Source organism: Rhinopithecus roxellana, chromosome 8 (genome assembly GCF_007565055.1).
Source record: "Rhinopithecus roxellana isolate Shanxi Qingling chromosome 8, ASM756505v1, whole genome shotgun sequence".
In the NCBI taxonomy this organism is placed as follows: Eukaryota; Metazoa; Chordata; class Mammalia; order Primates; family Cercopithecidae; genus Rhinopithecus; species Rhinopithecus roxellana.
In genome coordinates this window covers 11,478,270-11,496,125 of record NC_044556.1, presented here as the reverse complement: position 1 = coordinate 11,496,125, position 17,856 = coordinate 11,478,270, and the positions used below count along the sequence as shown (strand labels likewise).

At 56.8% G+C, this 17,856-nt stretch overlaps 2 protein-coding genes across 4 annotated transcripts in view; one reads left to right on the top strand and one right to left on the bottom strand.

The window, feature by feature from the left end:
- MIER2 (MIER family member 2) overlaps window positions 1-17,856 on the bottom strand; it is a 993,207-nt gene that overhangs the window by 797,134 nt on the left and 178,217 nt on the right. The gene's annotated exons all lie outside the window — the stretch shown is intronic.
- POLR2E (RNA polymerase II subunit E) overlaps window positions 9,323-17,856 on the top strand; it is a 9,414-nt gene continuing 880 nt past the window's right edge. Inside the window, exons 1-8 of one of the 3 annotated variants that reach the window (XM_010374918.2) lie at window positions 9,323-9,642; window positions 11,145-11,319; window positions 13,514-13,629; window positions 14,495-14,575; window positions 15,046-15,104; window positions 15,192-15,270; window positions 15,599-15,678; window positions 17,230-17,709. In XM_010374918.2, coding sequence (XP_010373220.1) covers window positions 9,586-9,642; window positions 11,145-11,319; window positions 13,514-13,629; window positions 14,495-14,575; window positions 15,046-15,104; window positions 15,192-15,270; window positions 15,599-15,664 — 633 coding nt within the window. In that variant the 5' untranslated portion in view covers window positions 9,323-9,585 and the 3' untranslated portion in view covers window positions 15,665-15,678; window positions 17,230-17,709. Of the gene's footprint in view, window positions 9,643-11,144; window positions 11,320-13,513; window positions 13,630-14,494; window positions 14,576-15,045; window positions 15,105-15,191; window positions 15,271-15,598; window positions 15,679-16,358; window positions 16,882-17,229; window positions 17,710-17,856 lie in introns of those variants that run through there. The other 2 variants (XM_010374916.2, XM_010374917.2) reach the window with 2 other exon arrangements.

Here is a 17,856-nt window from a genome sequence, read left to right as displayed (position 1 = left end):
GGAGTTTCCTGGGATCCCACCTCAGAGACAGCTGCCCACGCAGGGACGGGCAGTGTGTACTCAGAAAATAAACACAAGTCTGGAGAGTTTTCTTACGCTTCTAACATTACGAGGTATGGGCACACCCAGAGCCCATACCACCCCACATCTTGGCTTCCAACCCTGTTTTTCATTTCGTGGCTTGGACATTTGGCAGCAGAGACACTCATCTCATACTTGGGAACTGAGTCACCGTGATTGGACTTTGACTCCTATACAGACAGGGGTTTGGAATTTGTGTGTGTGTGTGTGTGAAGGAGTCTTGCTCTGTTGCCCAGGCTGGAGTGCAGTGTCTCCATCTCAGCTCACTGCAACCTCCGCCTTCCGGGTTCAAGCGATTCTCCTGCCTCAGTCTCCTGAGTAGCTGGGATTACAGGCACGCACTACCACGCCCAGCTAATTTTTGTATTTTTAGTAGAGACAGGGTTTCACCATGTTGGTCAGGCTGGTCTCCAACTCCTGACCTCAGGTGATCCGCCTGCCTCAGCCTCGCAAAGTGCTGGGATTACAGGCGTGAGCCACTCTACCTACCCCGCCTAGGCGCTTGGGATGTTTATGTTGCCTTCAAGGTCTTAACCTTTTCTGACCCTGCATTGAGTATTTTTTCAGAGACAGATTCAGGGCTGGGTTGATTTGGGGGGGTACCTATGAGCCAGCCCCCGCCACTGCCCCCGACTCAGGCCTGCTAGATGCAGCACAGAGGCGTTGTAGATGGAGTTGGGTGCCAAAGGCAGTGAAGCAGTGATCCCTGAGCTGGGCTGGCAGAATCCGGGTCTTGCATAAGCCTGTTCACATGGCTTTGCTCCTGCCCAGCCCCCAGAGGCCGAGTTCTTGGAGTCAACCTCCATTGTCTCACTTCTCAGGAAACCCCCCCATTTCCTCCCGCCCTGGCAGTGCCAGGTGACAGGGCCACACTGGCGAATTTGTTCTTGCCCTTGCAAAGGCTCAGCTGTTTGCAATGTTGCCAGAGGTGTTTTCTGTAAGTTTGTTGCAAATGTGTGCACTGAAACCGGTGTTTATTTCAGGGTTGCCAGAAAAACAGCTCAGCACCCACAGCTCCAAGAAGAGACCTTATCACGTTCCTGACTTCCTGCCAGTTGTGATAAGGGCAGAAGTGGGGAAACCACGGGGTCGTGGCCTCAGATCTGAGAACGGGGTCCCAGGTTCTAGGAGAGATTTGTGCTGTGGGGGTTTCTCAACTTTCCCCAGAGTGACCCCATTTCACAAACGGGGAAATGGAGACTTGGGGACCTCTCAAGACTCCAGCAAGGCTTCCCTGTGAGGGTGGAAGTTCTTTACTGTCCCTGCAGGAAGCTGTGTTGCCATAGATCTTTCTAGAGCAGCCCCTGGCACCAGGAAGGACTGGGGCAAGGGCTGTCCTGTGGCTTGATTTCTTTTTTTTTTTTTCTTTTCTTTTTTTTTTTTTTTTTGAGACGCAGTCTTGCTCTGTCGCCCGGGCTGGAGTGCAGTGGTCGGATCTCAGCTCACTGCAAGCTCCGCCTCCCGGGTTTACGCCATTCTCCTGCCTCGGCCTCCCGAGTAGCTGGGACTACAGGCGCCAGCCACCTTGCCCGGCTAGCTTTTTATATTTTTCAGTAGAGACGGGGTTTCGCCGTGTTAGCCAGGATGGTCTCGATCTCCTGACCTCGTGATCCGCCCGTCTCGGCCTCCCAAAGTGCTGGGATTACAGGCTTGAGCCACCGCGCCTGGCTGATTTCTTTTTTAAAAACTTTTTGGGCCGGGTACGGTGGCTCACGCCTGTAATCCCAGCACTTTGGGAGGCCAAGGCGGGCAGATCACAAGGTCAGGAGATCGAGACTATCCTGGCTAACACGGCGAAACCCCGTCTCTACTAAAAAAATACAAAAAACTCGCCGGGCGAGGTAGCGGGCGCCTGTAGTCCCAGCTACTCGGGAGGCTGAGGCAGGAGAATGGCGGGAACCCGGGAGGCGGAGCTTGCAGTGAGCTGAGATCCGGCCACTGCACCCCAGCCCGGGCGACAGAGCGAGACTCTGTCTCAAAAAAAAAAAAAAAAAAAATACAAAAAATTAGCCAGGTATGGTGGCGGGCGCCTGTATTCCCAGCTACTCAGGAGGTTGAGGCAGGAGAATGGCGTGAACCCGGGAGGCAGAGCTCGCAGTGAGCCGAGATCACGCCACCGCACTCCAGCATGGGCAACAGAGCCAGACTCTGTCTCAAAAAAAAAAGAAACTTTTTGGCTGGGCACAGTGGCTCACCCCTGTAATCCCAGCACTTTAAAAGGCTGAGGTGGGTGGATCACGAGGTCAGGAGATCGAGAATATCCTGGCTAACACGGTGAAACCCCCATCTCTATTAAAAATACAAAACATTAGCTGGGCGCGGTGGCGGGTGCCTGTAGTCCCAGCTACTCAGGAGACTGAGGCAGGAGAATGGCATGAACCCGGGAGGCAGAGCTTGCAGTGAGCCAAGATCCTGCCACTGCACTCCAGCCTGGGCGACAGAGCAAGACTCTGTCTCAAAAAAAAAAATTTTGGCTGGGTGCGGTGGCTCACACCTGTAATCCCAGCACTTTGGGAGGCCGAAGCAGAAGTATCACCTGAGATTAGGAGTTTGAGTCCAGCCTGGCCAACATGGGGAAACTGTGTCTCTACTAAAAATACAAAAATAAGGACTGGGCACGGTGGCTCACACCTGTAATCCCAGCACTTTGGGAGGCCAAGGCGGGCAGATCATGAGGTCAGGAGTTTGAGACCAGCCTGACCAACATGGAGAAACCTCGTCTCTACTGAAAATACAAAAATTAGCTGGGCGTGGTGGTGTGCGCTATAATCCCAGCTACTCAGGAGGCTGAGGCAGGAGAATTTCTTGAACCTGGAGGGTGGAGGTTGCAGTGAGCCGAGATTGCACCTTTTCTCTCCAGGCTGGGAGACAGAGTGAGACTCCATCTCAAAAGAAGAAAAAAAAGTACAAACATTAGCAGGACGTGGCAGCAGGCGCCTATAATCTCAACTACTCTGGAGGCTGAGGCAGGAGAATCGCTTGAACCTGGGAGTGGGAGGTTGCAGTGAGCCGAGATCATGCCACTGCACTCCAGCCTGGGGGGATACAGCAAGACTGTCTCGAAAAAAAAAAAAAAGTTTTTGAAATTCAAACAAAATACATATGAAATTCAATATTTTAACCACTTCAAAGTGTACAATTCAGTGTTTTTAGGATGTGCACAGTTATGAGACCATCGCCTCAATGTTATGAGACCATCACCTCTATCTAGTTCCAGAAATTTTTTTCTTTTTCTTTTTTTTTTTTTTGAGATGGAGTCTTGCTCTGTTGCCCAGGCTGGAGTGCAGTGGCACGATCTCGGCTCACTGCAAGCTCCGCCTCCTGGATTCACACCATTCTCCTGCCTCTCAGCCTCCTGAGTAGCTGGGACTACTGGCGCCTGCCACCACACCTGGCTAATTTTTGTGTTTTTAATAGAGACGGGATTTCACTGTGTTAGCCAGGATAGTCTCGATCTCCTGACCTCGTGATCCGCCCACCTCGGCCTCTCAAAGTGCTGGTAGTACAGGCGTGAGCGACTGCGCCCAGCATGTTTTTTTTTCTTTTGGGATGAAATTTTCCTCATGTTGCCCAGGCTGGAGTGCGAAGGTGCGATCTCAGCTCACTGCACCTCCGCCTCCCGGGTTCAAGCAATTCTCCTGCCTCAGTTTGCCAAGTAGCTGGGATTACGGGCATGTGTCATCACGCCTGGCTAATTTTGTATTTTTAGTAGAGACAAGGTTTCTCCATGTTAGTCAGGCTGGTCTCAAACTCCTGACCTCAGGTGATCCACCTGCCTAGGCCTCCCAAAGTGCTGAGATTACAGACGTGAGCCACCGTGCCCAGCCCAGAACATCTTCACTGTCCTCAAAGGAAGCCCGTGCCCCATCAGCCTTCACTCCCCATCTCCTGCCCTAGGACCTGGCACCCACACATCCCCTCCTGTCTCTGTGGATTGGCCTGTCCTGGACATTTCATAGAAATGGGATCACACAGGTCGGGCGCGGTGGCTCAAGCCTGTAATCCCAGCACTTTGGGAGGCCAAGACCGGTGGATCACGAGGTCAGGAGATCGAGACCATCCTGGCTAACACGGTGAAACCCCGTCTCTACTAAAAAATACAAAAAACTAGTCAGGCGAGGTGGCGGGTGCCTGTAGTCCCAGCTACTCGGGAGGCTGAGGCAGGAGAATGGCATAAACCCGGGAGGCGGAGCTTGGAGTGAGCTGAGATCCGGCCACTGCACTCCAGCCTGGGCAACAGAGCGAGACTCCATCTCAAAAAAAAAAAAAAAAGAAATGGGATCACACACTGCGTGTTCTTTTTTGCTTGGCCTATCTCACTGGGCATGAGGTCCTCAGGCTGCATCCACATTGTGGCCTGTGTCAGAGCCTCATCATTCCTTTTCATGGCTGAGAAATATTCCAGTGTGTGGAGGAATCACATTGTGTTTATTTATTCATCTGTGGATGGACATCTGGGCTGTTTTCACCTGTTGAGTTTGTAAAGCTGTACAAGTGTTTGTGTGGGCGTATGTTTTCATTTCTCTTGGGTGTATGCCTAAGGGCGGAATTGCTGAGTCTATGGTGACTCTTTCTTTTTTTTTTTTTTTTTTTGAGACAGAGTCTTGCTCTGTGGCCCAGGCTGGAGTGTAGTGGCCGGATCTCAGCTCACTGCAAGCTCCGCCTCCCGGGTTCACGCCATTCTCCTGCCTCAGCCTCCCGAGTAGCTGGGACTACAGGCGCCCGCCACCTCGCCCGGCTAGTTTTTTTGTATTTTTTAGTAGAGACAGGGTTTCACCGTGTTAGCCAGGATGGTCTCGATCTCCTGACCTCGTGATCCGCCTGTCTCGGCCTCCCAAAGTGCTGGGATTACAGGCTTGAGCCACCGCGCCCGGCCTATGGTGACTCTTTGTGTAACAGTTTGAGGATCCACCAGACTGTTTTCTTTTCTTTCTTTCTTTTTTTTCTTGAGACGGAGTGAGATGGAGTTTCACTCTTTTTGCTCAAGCTGGAGTGCAGTGGCGTGATCTCGGCTCACTGCAACCTCCACCTCCCAGGTTCAAGCGATTCTCCTCCCTCAGCCTCCCGAGTAGCTGGGATTACAGGAGCCCGCCACCACGCTTGGCTAACTTTGGTATTTTTCATAGAGACAGGGTTTCACTATGTTGGCCAGGCTGGTCTCGAACTCCTGACCTCAGGTGATCTGCCTGCCTCAGCCTCCCAAAGTGCTTGGTTTACAGGCGTGAGCCACTGCGCCCAGCCGACCAGACTGTTTTCTACAGCAGCTGCACCTTCTTACATTCTCACCCACCCTGTGTGTGGATCATGGCCTGACTTTTGGGCCTCTGGCTCTGCCGTTATCATCCAGGCCGCCCCCGGCTTGAGCTTAGCCTCTCTTAATCCACCCCTGCCCCGGATTTGCAGGTCACACTACTGGGTCTTTACTCCAGCAACCCAGATGCCCTTTCTTCTGTCATAAAATCCTCTCCTGAGCCCTGTCCGTCTCCTGATCCCCCATGTATCTGCCCCACACCTCCAATTCTCTCCTCCTCTAAATCCACCCTGCTGGGCACTGGCTCCCTTCCTTGAGCCACAAGCGATGTCTGCTGGGCTAATCCCTGCTCAGTCCTCAGGCTGACTTGGTGGTCTGGTGGCATCACATAGCCACTCCCTCCCTCTGCCCCTAGACACCTTCCTCCCCGGGTTTCCAGGATACCTGGCAACCTCCTGCCTTTTATCCTATTTAAGGAGCACTTATGCAATGCTGGTGCCAGGCGCTGCTCTATGTACACTGCAATTATTAGCCAATGACCCTGAGAAGTGGGTGCTGTTCTTGTCCCTGTTTCTTTATTTATTTATTTATTTATTTATTTTTTGAGACAGAGTCTCGCTGTGTCGCCCAGGCTGGAGTGCAGTGGCGCGGTCTCGGCTCAGTGCCAGTTCCGCCTCCCGGGTTCACACCATTCTCCTGCCTCAGCCTACCAAGTAGCTAGGACTACAGGCACCTGCCACCACGCCCGGCTAATTTTTTTGTATTTTCAGTAGAGACGGGGTTTCACCGTGTTCGCCAGGATGGTCTCGATCTCCTGACCTCGTGATCCGCCCGCCTTGGCCTCCCAAAGTGCTGGGAGTACAGGCGTGAGCCACCGCGCCTGAACTCTTGTCTCTGTTTTACAAGGCAAGGGAGAGGGGAGGCACGGAGAGATTGAGTAACCTGCCTGAGATAACACAGCCAGGTCTGTAGCTCAGGGGCTGCTCCAGTGTCTGTACTGAGTCTCCCCTCCTGCTGCTGCCTCCTCCCCCTCTCCGGGCTTCTGAACACCAGCAGGGCTGGACTCACTCTCCCGAACTCTACTCTGCTCCCAGGACGTGGTCCAGGCTCCCGGCTCTAATCTGCACCATGTGGCCACCCTGCCTGCACGTCCATCCCCCCAGACCTTGCCCTGAACTCCAGAGCTCACCTCGACCTCCACGCCTCCGCCCTCCCACCCTCTTCCTGCTGCTGACAGGGACAGCTTTGTCCCTCTTCTCCCTCTTTTTCTCGCCCTATGGCACCCTCCCCGCTCTGTGCTTGCCCCTACCCTAGCCGGAGCCACCCCAACCTGTGGCCAGTTCGCCTTCCTAGTCCCTCCCTGGTCTCTCGCTTCTGCCCTGGCTCCTGACAGTCATTTCCCAACACAGCAGCTCCAAACATTTTACCCTGACCAGCAAGGCCTCCTGGGACCTGCCCCACTTGCCCTCTGACCTACTCTCCTGCCCTTCCCTGCTAGGAACACTCCAGGCAAGGCGCAGCCTCGGGGCCTCTAACCTGGCTGTGCTGTCTGCCTGATAACAGCTATCCCCAGGCACCCCCAGGTTTCCTCCCTCTCCTCCTCTGGTTTTTGTTTTCTGTTTGTTTGTTTGGAGACAGCGTTTCTGTCGCCCAGACCGGAGTGCAGTGGCACAATCACAGCTCACTGCAACCTCGACCGCTGGGCTCTGGTGATCCTAGATCTTCCCACCTCAGCCTCCCGAGTAACTGGGACTACAGGTGCGCCCACCATGCCTGGCTAATTTTTACATTTTTTTATAGAAATAGGGTCTTCCTGGCCAGGTGTGGTGGCTCACATCTGTTAATCCCAGCACTTTGGGAGGCCGAGGCAAGCAGATCATCTGAGGTCAGGAGTTCGAGACCAGCCTGGCTAACATGGTGAAACCCCGTCTCTACTACAAATACAAAAAAATTAGCCAGGTGCGGTGACTCACGCCTGTAATCCCAGAATTTTAGGAGGCTGAGGCAGGCTAACATGGTGAAACCCTGTCTCTACTAAAAATAAACAAATTAGCCAGGTGTGGTGGCGGGCACCTATAGTCCCAGCTACTCCAGAGGCTGAGGCAGGAGAATGGCCTGAACCCGGGAGGCGGAGCTTGCAGTGAGCGGAGATCGCGCCACTGCAGTCCAGCCTGGGGGACAGAGTGAGACTCCGTCTCAGGATAAAACAAAAACAAAAAGAGCAGCCCCTGACAGCCCCCCAAAAAGAATCTCAAATATCAGTGTAAAAAAGTCAGGGTCTTACAACTAAAAACTGGAAAAGTACAACAAAGGGATCCTTCCCACTCAGCCTCCCAAAGTGCTGGGATTACAGGTGTGAGCCACCGCGCCAAGTGGGATTTTTTTTTTTCTAGATGGAGACTTGCTCTGTCACCCAGGCTGGAGTGCAGTGGCGTGATCTCAGCTCACTGCAACCTCCGCCTCCTGGGTTCAAGCGATTCTCCTGCCTCAGCCTCCTGAGTAGCTGGGACTACAGATGACCACTGACAAACCTGGCTAATTTTTGTATTTTTAGTAGAGATGGGGGTTTCACCATGTTGGCCAAGCTGGTCTCGAACTCCTGACCTCATGATCTGCCCACCTCAACCACCCAAAGTGCTGGGATTACAGGCATGAGCCACTACACCTAATGGGACTTTTGCTTGAATCTGTCCTCACTGTATTCCCTGACCTCCCCATTTGACACTACAGGTCTCTCCTTCTCCCCATGTCACTTAGCCTCTCTGCTTTCTTACTCCATAGCTTTGTCACTTTCTAACGTTTATATTTCTTTATTTCTTTATTTATTATTATATATATATTTTTTGAGACGGAGTTTTGCCCTGTCACCCAGGTTAGAGTGCAGTGGCATGATCTCGGCTTACTGCAGACTCCGCCTGCCTGGGTTCAAGCGATTCTCCTGCCTCAGCCTCCCGAGTAGCTGGGATTACAGGTGCTCACCACCGCACCCAGCTAATTTTTGTAGTTTTTAGTAGAGACAGGGTTTCACCATCTTGGCCAAGCTGGTCTCGAACGCCTGACCTCATGATCCACCTGCCTTGGCCTCCCAAAGTGCTGGGATTACAGGCATGAGCCACTATGCCCGGCCTATTTATTTATTTGTTTTTTGAGACAGAGTGTCACTCTGTGGCCCAGGCTGGAGTGCAGTGGCGCGATCTCGGCTCACTGCAACCTCCACCTTCCAGGTTCAGGAGATTCTCCTGCCTCAGCCTCCCGAGTAGATGAGACTACGGGCACCTGGCCCAGCTAATTTTGTGTATTTTTAGTAGAGATGGGGTTTCACCGTGTTAGCCAGGATGGTCTCAAACTCCTGATCTTGTGATCTGCTCACCTCGGCCTCCCAAAGTGCTGGGATTACAGGCATGAGCCACTGTGCCCAGTAACGTTATTTTACTAAATCCTGTCTCTGAATGCAAGGGATACCTGGCCTGCTTTTATTCACCATCACTGTAGGTTGCTGAGTAAATGCTAAATTAATGAATGCATCACTGAGTCAGTGACTGATTGCCTTCACACAGCGAGTGCTGGGCTGGGATCTTCAGTGAATCTGGGGAGGTGAGGTTTGCAAAGACAGGACGGGTCTGGGGTGGGGAGATACCCAGGCTAGGCTGGCGCTCAGGGGAGAGGACAGAGGTGAGGGGACTTAATAAGTACCTAGAGATATGCTTAGCTGTACCTAAGACTCTCAGTTAACCGTCTAAAGTAGGGACACTTTATTGCCATTGCACAGGTAGGGAAACTGAGGCCCAAGGGCATTAACCGTGACCTGGCCTGGAGCCAACAGAGGAAACCCTGTACAGTTTGATGCACAAATATTTATAGAGTTCCCACTAGGCTCCCCGACCGTCCCTAGGAGCCGAGCTGCCCCTTGACCCATTCCAGGCCTCAGTTTCCCCGCCCACACTTCGCCCCCGCCTCATGGGATTCTATACTGTCGCCGAAACGTGGGAGTTGAACGGAAACTACAACTCCCAAGAGGCCGTGCGGCCAAAGACACACGAGAACTACGGAGCGAGAGTCTCGCGCAGCAAACTGCCGCTCTCGCAAGTCTCGGGCTGCCCTTGGCGCTGCCGATCCCAGAAGTTGCTGCATTCAGGCGTTCGCCGACGACAGCCCAGCGTGGGGCGGGGTTACGTGGAGGGGGCCTGATTGGGAGTCGGCGCAGGCGCAGTCCGCGCGGGTTCTGCACGCAGAACGGGTGATATCGGGGAGCGATGGACGACGAGGAGGAGACATACCGGCTCTGGAAAATCCGCAAGACCATCATGCAGGTGAGCCGCGCGTGGTGTTGGGGGCCGGGGGCGCGTGCAGCAGGTGCAGGGGCCCGAGGTGAGGTCGAGCTCGGCGTCTCCTCGTACTCCCGTCGGAGCAGCAGCGACGAAGGGCCCGGCCGACACGGGAGGCCCCGAGGCCGCCGGGGGTCCCAGGCGCTGGGCCCGACCTGAGCCGGCAGCGGGGAAGGGAGGGAGTTTCGAGACGTCTGGGTGCGGAGCTTAGGGGTGGGCGAGCGGCTCGGGCTGGCGCGGCGCGCATGGCGGCGAGAGGAGGAAGGTGCGAATGGGGACGGGGGGCGCCCCCAGGCCCTGCCCCTCGCTGTGGTTCAGCGTCGCCATTTGTCCTTGCGTCGTGAACCCCAGGGCGTCTCAGCATCTGAGGCTGGCGGAGTTGGTGATTGGGAAGCAGCGGGCGAGCTGGGGCTTTCGATGGGGACGTGGAGCCCGGAACCCGTGCCTTGGGGTCTGAGGCAGATGGAGGCCACTGGGCCGACTCCGGTTTGGAAACTGGGCAAAGGCCTGAGGGCCTGCGGTTCAGGGTCCTCCCTCAGCCGTTGGGGCCGTTTGGGAGCTTTTGCTTTGTCTTGCTTCCCCGCCCCATGCCCTTGTCTTCAGCGAAGCCCCCCGCAGCCTGATTCTCCTTCCTCCGGGCCGTATTGTTAGCCTGAAGTCACATCTGTTTCGGTCCCTGTCTTTTTTCTTTTTTTTTTTTTTTTTTTTTTTTTTTTTTTTTTTTTTTTTTTTTGAGGCGGAGTCTCGCTCTGTCGCCCAGACTGGAGTGCAGTGGCGCAATCTCGGCTCACTGCAAGCTCCGCCTCCCGGGTTCACGCCATTCTCCTGCCTCAGCCTCCCGAGTAGCTGGGACTACAGGCGCCCGCCACCTCGCCCGGCTAGTTTTTTCTATTTTTAGTAGAGACGGGGTTTCACCATGTTAGCCAGGATGGTCTCGATCTCCTGACCTCGTGATCCGCCCATCTCGGCCTCCCAAAGTGCTGGGATTACAGGCTTGAGCCACCGCGCCCGGCCTTTTTTCTTTTTTTTTAAGAGACAGGGTCTCACTCTGTCGCCCAGGCTGCAGCGCAGTGGTACAGTCATAGCTCACTGCGTCCTTGAACTCCTGGCCTCAAGCAACCCTCCTGCCTCGGCCTCCCTGAGCTCTGGGATCACGGCCGTGAGCCCCCACGCCCCGTCTTTGTCCCTGTCTTTAGGGTAGCTGTGCAAAGTGGTTTGGAGGGCTTTGCTCCCTGCCGGTTTCCTGTGAGGCTGGATGGACGGTCTTGGTCAAGGCTGGACACCTCTGCGAGCCTCTCGGGATCACGCTGGTCCCAATCTGTGGTGTGGGGCTGTGGGGGCCAGGGTGGCTGTCATGGGGCACACAGCGAGTGTTCAGCCCATTTGCTTTTCACCTCTGTCCTCTGCAGCAGCCGCAGGTCTGAGTCATGAGCTCTGGCCGCCTTCTTCTCTCTGCCCTGGGGTCAGCTGGTTCTTTCTCTCTGCAGCTGTGCCACGACCGTGGCTACCTGGTGACCCAGGACGAGCTTGACCAGACACTGGAGGAGTTCAAAGCCCAATTTGGAGACAAGCCGAGTGAGGGGCGGCCGCGGCGCACTGACCTCACCGTGCTGGTGGCCCACAACGATGACCCCACCGACCAGATGTTTGTGTTCTTTCCAGGTGAGCAGGGGGTCCTGGGGGAGTTCCGGTGGAGCCGCCCGAGCACCTGCTGAGGAGCCGGCTGCTAGCACCCACCCCCACCCACCTTGTGCCCAGCGTTTGACCCTCTGTTCGATCTGGGAGGAAAACTTCCCCTCCTCTTCCTTGCTGTGGGCGATGCTGTGGACCTCTGACCCCTCTCATGCGCAGCCTCTTTCTGGTTTCCCTCTCATCAGTCCCCTTTCTTCCTGCCAACCAGGAGAGTCACATGGACCTCCCTACTCACCCGCAGCCCCCCATGACCTTTGCCTTACCTGTGTCCCTTGGCTCCCCCATCCTGGCCGTTGGGTGCACTTCCAGCTTCTTGGCCTGGCCCAGGAGGCCCCATGTGGGTCAGCGCAGCCTCCTTATGAGCTGTGGCCCTGTCTGCCCCAGCCCATTCCTCTGCAGCCCATGCCGCCTCTCCCCTGTCAGCATCCGCTACTCATCTCTCGAGGTTGTGCTCAGGCCACTTTTCCCGGAACCCCTGGGACCCTCGGTTTCAGCACCTGCACCGTGGTGGTCTCCCCACCTGTCTGCCTCCCCAGTATGGCTCTAAAGCCCTCAGTGGTTGGGGGACTACAAGTACCTTAGGGACACAGCCCCGTGCCCAGAATTAATCAGTGGGGTGGACGGAGCGTGTCTGCCAAGCGGACCTGGTGATCCTGCTGCTTTTTTTTTTTTTTTTTTTTTTTGAAAGTCTCATTCTGTCACCCAGCCTGAAGTGCAGTGGTGCCATTTCGGCTCGCTGCAGCCTCCACCTCCTGAATTCAAGTAATTCTCCTGCCTCAGCTTCCTGAGTAGCTGAGATTGCAGACACCCACCACCATACCTGGCTTTTTTTTCTTTGTATTTTTGGTAGAGATGGGGTTTCACCATGTTGGCCAGGCTGGTCTCAAACTCCTGCCCTCAGGTGATCCGCCTGCCTCGGCCTCCCAAAGTGCTGGGATTACAGGTGTGAGCCACTGCGCCCGGTCTTTTTTTTTGTTTTTTTTTTTTTTGAGGCTGACTCTCTCTCTCTGTCACCCAGGCTGGAGTGCAGTGGCGCAATCTCAGCTCACTGCAACCTCCACCTCCTGGGTTCAAGCAATCCTCCCACCTCAGCCTCCCACAAAAAGCTAGGTTTACAGGCATACACCATCTCACCTGGCTACTTTTAGTTTTTTTAGTATTGTTTATTTATTTGTTTGTTTGTTTTTTAAGATGGAATCTCGCTCTGTTGCCCAGGTTGGAGTGCAATGGCACAATCTTGGCTCACTGCACGCTCCTTCTTCCAGGTTCACACCATTCTCCTGCCTCAGTCTCCAGAGTAGCTGGGACTACAGGTGCCTGCCACCACGCCCGGCTAATTTTTTTTTTTTTTTTTTTTTTTTTTTTGAGGCGGAGTCTCGCTCTGTCGCCCGGACTGGAGTGCAGTGGCCGGATCTCAGCTCACTGCAAGCTCCGACTCCTGGGTTTACGCCATTCTCCTGCCTCAGCCTCCCGAGTAGCTGGGACTACAGGCGCCCGCCACCTCGCCCGGCTAGTTTTTTGTATTTTTTAGTAGAGACGGGGTTTCACCATGTTAGCCAGGATGGTCTCGATCTCCTGACCTCGTGATCCGCCCGTCTCGGCCTCCCAAAGTGCTGGGATTACAGGCTTGAGCCACTGCGCCCAACCAATTTTTTGTACTGTTAATAGAGATGGGGTTTCACCATGTTGGCCAGGCTGGTTTCGAACTCCTGACCTCAAGCAATCCACCTGCCTTAGCCTCCCAAAGTGCTAGGGTTATAGGTGTGAGCCACCGCACCCGGCCTCAGATGACGCTTCTTAAAGAGAGCATTCTGGGGTGTGAGATGTGCTTGTTGGAGAGGTGGGTGCTGAGTCACCCCTGTCCCCAGGACTGCCTGGGGTGGGAGCCTCTCAGAGTGGAAGGTCTCTGCCTCTCGCTGGTCTCTGGGTGACTGAGCGGTGTCAGGCCCCTGTCCTTGTCTCTGGGTGAACGAGGTTTCAGCCCTTTCTTTCTCTGTCCTGGGATCCTGCTACTCAGGTCTCGTTTTGCAAACGTGCAAGCTGAGGCCTGAGCAGGAGAAGCGCCTGTGTGGAACACGGCTGGAACCCGGGTGCTCTGTGGTCTGGGTGGGCAAAGGCCGGGAGGGCCCAGGGTGGTGCAGGCCAGAACACTCTCTGTCTGCAGAGGAGCCCAAGGTGGGCATCAAGACCATCAAGGTGTACTGCCAGCGCATGCAGGAGGAGAACATCACGCGTGCCCTCATCGTGGTGCAGCAGGGCATGACACCCTCCGCCAAGCAGGTGGGCACCCCCCCGCCCCGCCCCTCCAGCCTCTCGCCCTCCCCAGCCTCCTCTCCCGAGCAGGTGGGCACCCCTGCCCCGGCCCACCTCGCCAGCCTCTTGCCCTCCCCAACCTCCTGCCCCGAGCAGCACCCACAGGCGGCTCACATGCCATGGGCCAGGCCAGTCAGGGTGCCCTGGAGGATGTGGCGTGGATGTGTGACAAGCCCCGACCACCTCCCTCCCACCCCGTCCATGGGCCCCACTGCTGAACCCCAGCCCCACCCCAGGCAGCTACCGTCCTCCCCTGGCTCTTGGGAGGGGCGTAAGGGCGGAGGGCACTGTGCCTCTCTGGCCGGTGCCTGTGTGCTCCGGCCCTCAGCCTGGTGCAGCTTGCGGGAGCCGGAGGTTCTTTGTCCTGAGCCAATGTCCAGGGGGACATGCAGAGGAGGCCTGGCACGGGGCGTGTTCCCCGTCTGTCTGTTGGACACTCCTGAGCCAGGCTGCCGTGCTGTGGTGGGCAGTCAGCAGAGCAGTTTAGTCCCTGGCCCACCGGCTGCGGGGTTCACGCAGTCACACAAAGTGGCACCCCTTATGGGGAAGAGGCCACCCTGCAGCTCTGAGGGCCGCCCCGGAGGCGTGTGACAGATGGAAACACATCCGAGTTTCCACAGCCTCATCACTGCTCATGACAGGAGGCCCTTGATGAGCGGAGGCTGGGGAGGGGTGGGCTGTTGAAGGCTCCTGGGCTGGCGGTGGGGTTTTCTGATTTATGGCGTGGGGTGTGTTGGGGCACACGGGTAAGCTCTATGTAGCTTGAGGCAGGAAATGGAGTAGGGGTTGTCTGGGCCCCTCCGGGCCGTGCCTGAGAGCCACTCTCTTCCAGTCCCTGGTCGACATGGCCCCCAAGTACATCCTGGAGCAGTTTCTGCAGCAGGAGCTGCTCATCAACATCACGGAGCACGAGGTGGGCGCCCGCCGTGGAGCCTGTGTGGGGCCGGCAGAGATGCAGGGTTTGCGGGTGGCCAGGAAGGTGTGGGATCTGGGGCCCAGGGTGGGTGCTCCCATGAGTGCGTGGAGGACAGGGGTTCTCAAAGGGTGGCCCTGGACCTGCAGCAGCCAAACCCGGGAGCGTCCTAGAAATGCAGATCCCCAGGCCCACCCCAGCCTGTAGAACCGGGACTGTTGGGGATGTGGAGGGACCCTCGTGCTGCCGACATGACAGGAGGAGTCCCAGCAGGAGGTGGCTGTGCCCAGCCCGTCTGCCTCAGAAGTCTGTGGAGTTGGGGTGCGGGGCTGGGCTCCCTGAGTGCCGGGGGTCGGAGGAGGGGGTTCAGGGCTCTTGTGCATCTGGAGGCACAGGGGCTGTGGTGGCGCCCGGGAGCCGTGGGGTCTGGCCAGCCCTCGGTGATGCCTGGTGCCTTCCTCTCTTGGCAGCTGGTCCCTGAGCACGTCGTCATGACCAAGGAGGAGGTGACAGAGCTGCTGGCCCGATAGTATCCTTTCCAGCCCCGCCCCTGGAGACTTCTGCACCCCCTCCCCCCCACGGCTCCCTCTGGCATTTTCCTGACCCTGCTTCCCAGTAAGCTCCGAGAGAACCAGCTGCCCAGGATCCAGGCGGGGGACCCTGTGGCGCGCTACTTTGGGATAAAGCGTGGGCAGGTGAGCCTTGCAGGGGGAAGGGGCCCTGGGGCTGCTTTGAGCTGACCACTCAGAGAAGGGGCTTCTGTTCCTCCCTGACAGCCCCTACCCCTCAACCCAGCGCCTAGAGGGGACCTCGAGACCACACCCCCAATCCCCCCTCTTAAAGCCAGGGTCACTAGGTCTGAGAAGAGCATGACCCAGGTTCCCGGGGAGTGGGTGCTGCAGCCCAGGGTCAGCATTTTGGGCCCCTGCCGGCCATCCCCAGCCCGTGTGCTGCCCACCTGCTGTCTGGTGACTGCAGTGAGGCCCCTCAGACGTTCCCAGCCCCTGCTCTCTGCCTCTGCAGGTGGTGAAGATCATCCGGCCCAGCGAGACGGCGGGCAGGTACATCACCTACCGGCTGGTGCAGTAGCCGCCACCTGACAGGTGAGACGGCCAGAGGGACAGGCCCCGAGGCGGGGTCAGAGGCGGGGGTGTCGTCCCCTCCAAGCTGTTCTCCCTTCGTCCAGCAGCAAACCCGTCCTAGCACCAGCCCAGCGGGGCCACCAGGCGCTCCCAGGACACCTCCAGCCCCCACCTGACTATGCGGGGCGTGCGTCTCCCCCGCCACTGACGCACCTTAGAAGCGAGAGACAGGCGGGTGTGCGGTGGGGCTTTCCAGAAGAGGGTTTAGAAACGTGCCTGGAGACCCCAGCGCTCGGAGAGGAGGGGAGGTTTCCGGCCAGCCCTTCCCTGAGTGGGCACCTGGGGAGGGACTGGCCTGAGTCAGGAGCGGGACAGGCTTTGCTCATGTGAGAACCTCGCAGCTCCCCCTGGACTCTGGTCCTGGTGAGGTGCTGTCCTGGCAGGCAGCCCCACTTCACACTCAGCCCAGGGGTGGGGCTCGGCCTGGTCTGATGCTGGCATGGTTCCTTTGAGGTCAGAGCCACTGCCCACACCTGTGTGACCGCCGGGCACAAGTGAGCCGCCCAGCCTCTGCACTGTGGCCTGGGCCTCCTCCTGCCGGGCCTTCTGCACCCCCTTAAACGCTCAGTAGTGGACGTTGGGCTGTCCTGGGCCGACTAGATCTGCCCCACTCGTGTGACCACCCTCCCCTTCTTTCCCAGCCCCTAGAGGCAGACACACCAGACAATGACCCCCATCCCTGTAGGACGAACGCCCCTGCCCTGCCAGAGTCCAGCCCCCCAGCACTCAGGCTGCTGCTCCTCTGGACTCCCCAAGGCAGGTGGCCTTGACCCAAGTTCTCCCGTACTGGAGTGAGGCCCAGCCGGCCCCATTCACCTGTGGATTTGTGCAAGATGCAGCCTCAGAAGAGACAAGGCCCCCGAGGGAGGTCACCTGGGGGCAGCTGGTGCTGGCCCTCTGTTGGGGGTTTGGGGTCCCGGTCTCCCACCAGCCACTGCTTCCTCCCGGGCTCTCAGCCTTCTACCCCTTGTCTTCCCTCCCTCGGGGGCCCTGATGCGTGGTGCCCCCCCAGCTTCTTACTCCCAGTCACAGCCGTGCGTGCCCTCAAGCCACCAGGGTGCGGGCTTCGGGCTCTGGAGTTTTCAGTTGTTGTAGGAGGTTGGGTGTTTTCAAACGTTAAAGATGTTTTGAGCAAATGAACTTGCTTGATAGGAAAACCAGGCCAACCGAAAAGGTATTTAGCAGGTGGCCCTGCGTCTCCCCAAGCACACAAGGTCGGCTTGGCAGGTGGGCCCTCCTGCTGGCATTGTCTGGCCCTGGCTTCAGAGGTCAGTGCCTCCCCAAGCCCTCACCCCGCCCTCCCACTTGTGCTCCTGGGTCAGGCATGAGCGTGTCTGTCTCCCTTCCCTTCCCGTGAGGGTGTGGAGTTGTTCTCTGGTGTGTGCAGCTGTGGTTTGCGGCCAGTTCCTCGTATAGACTTTTGGGATCTGGCTCTACTTCCCCCTTTGTCTGATTTCAGAAGGCCTCGCCTGCCCAAGTTTAACCCGGCCGCTTGTGTTTCTTTCACAACAGCTTCATGAGGGTGTAATTCACGCTTGTGCCATCGGTGGTCTGCAGGGCTCCCAGACGCCGAGGCCGTGGCTGGTGCAGTACAGTCCCGCAGGGATCTTTAGGTTAAGTCTGATGGCATGTGTGACGTGGACGGTGCTTCCCCTTCTCTCCAAATGTACTTTTTTCAAAATCGTTTCGGCCAAAGCCAGCCAGACACAAAAGGACAAAGACTGATTTCACTCCTAGGAGGTCGCTAGAGTCGTCAGAGCCTGGAAGCAGGATGGGGGTTCCCGGGGCTGGGGAGGGGATGGGGACAGTGTGTGTCATGTGCACAGTCGTAGTTTGGGAGGATGAGAAAATTCTGGAGGTCAGGTGTAGCAGCTCATGCCTGTAATCCCAGCACTTTGGAGGCCGAGGTGGGCATATCACTGGAGGTCAGGTGTTCAAGACCAGCTTGGCCAACATGGCAAAACCCTGTCTCTACTAAAAATACAAAAATTACCTGGGTGTGGTGGCTCATGCCTGTAATCCCAACTACTTGGGAGCTGAGACAGGAGAATCTCTTGAACCCAGGAGGTGGAGGTTGCAGTGAGGCTCAAGTGGGAGGATCGCTTGAGCTCAGGAGTTAAAAGACCAGCCTGGGCAACA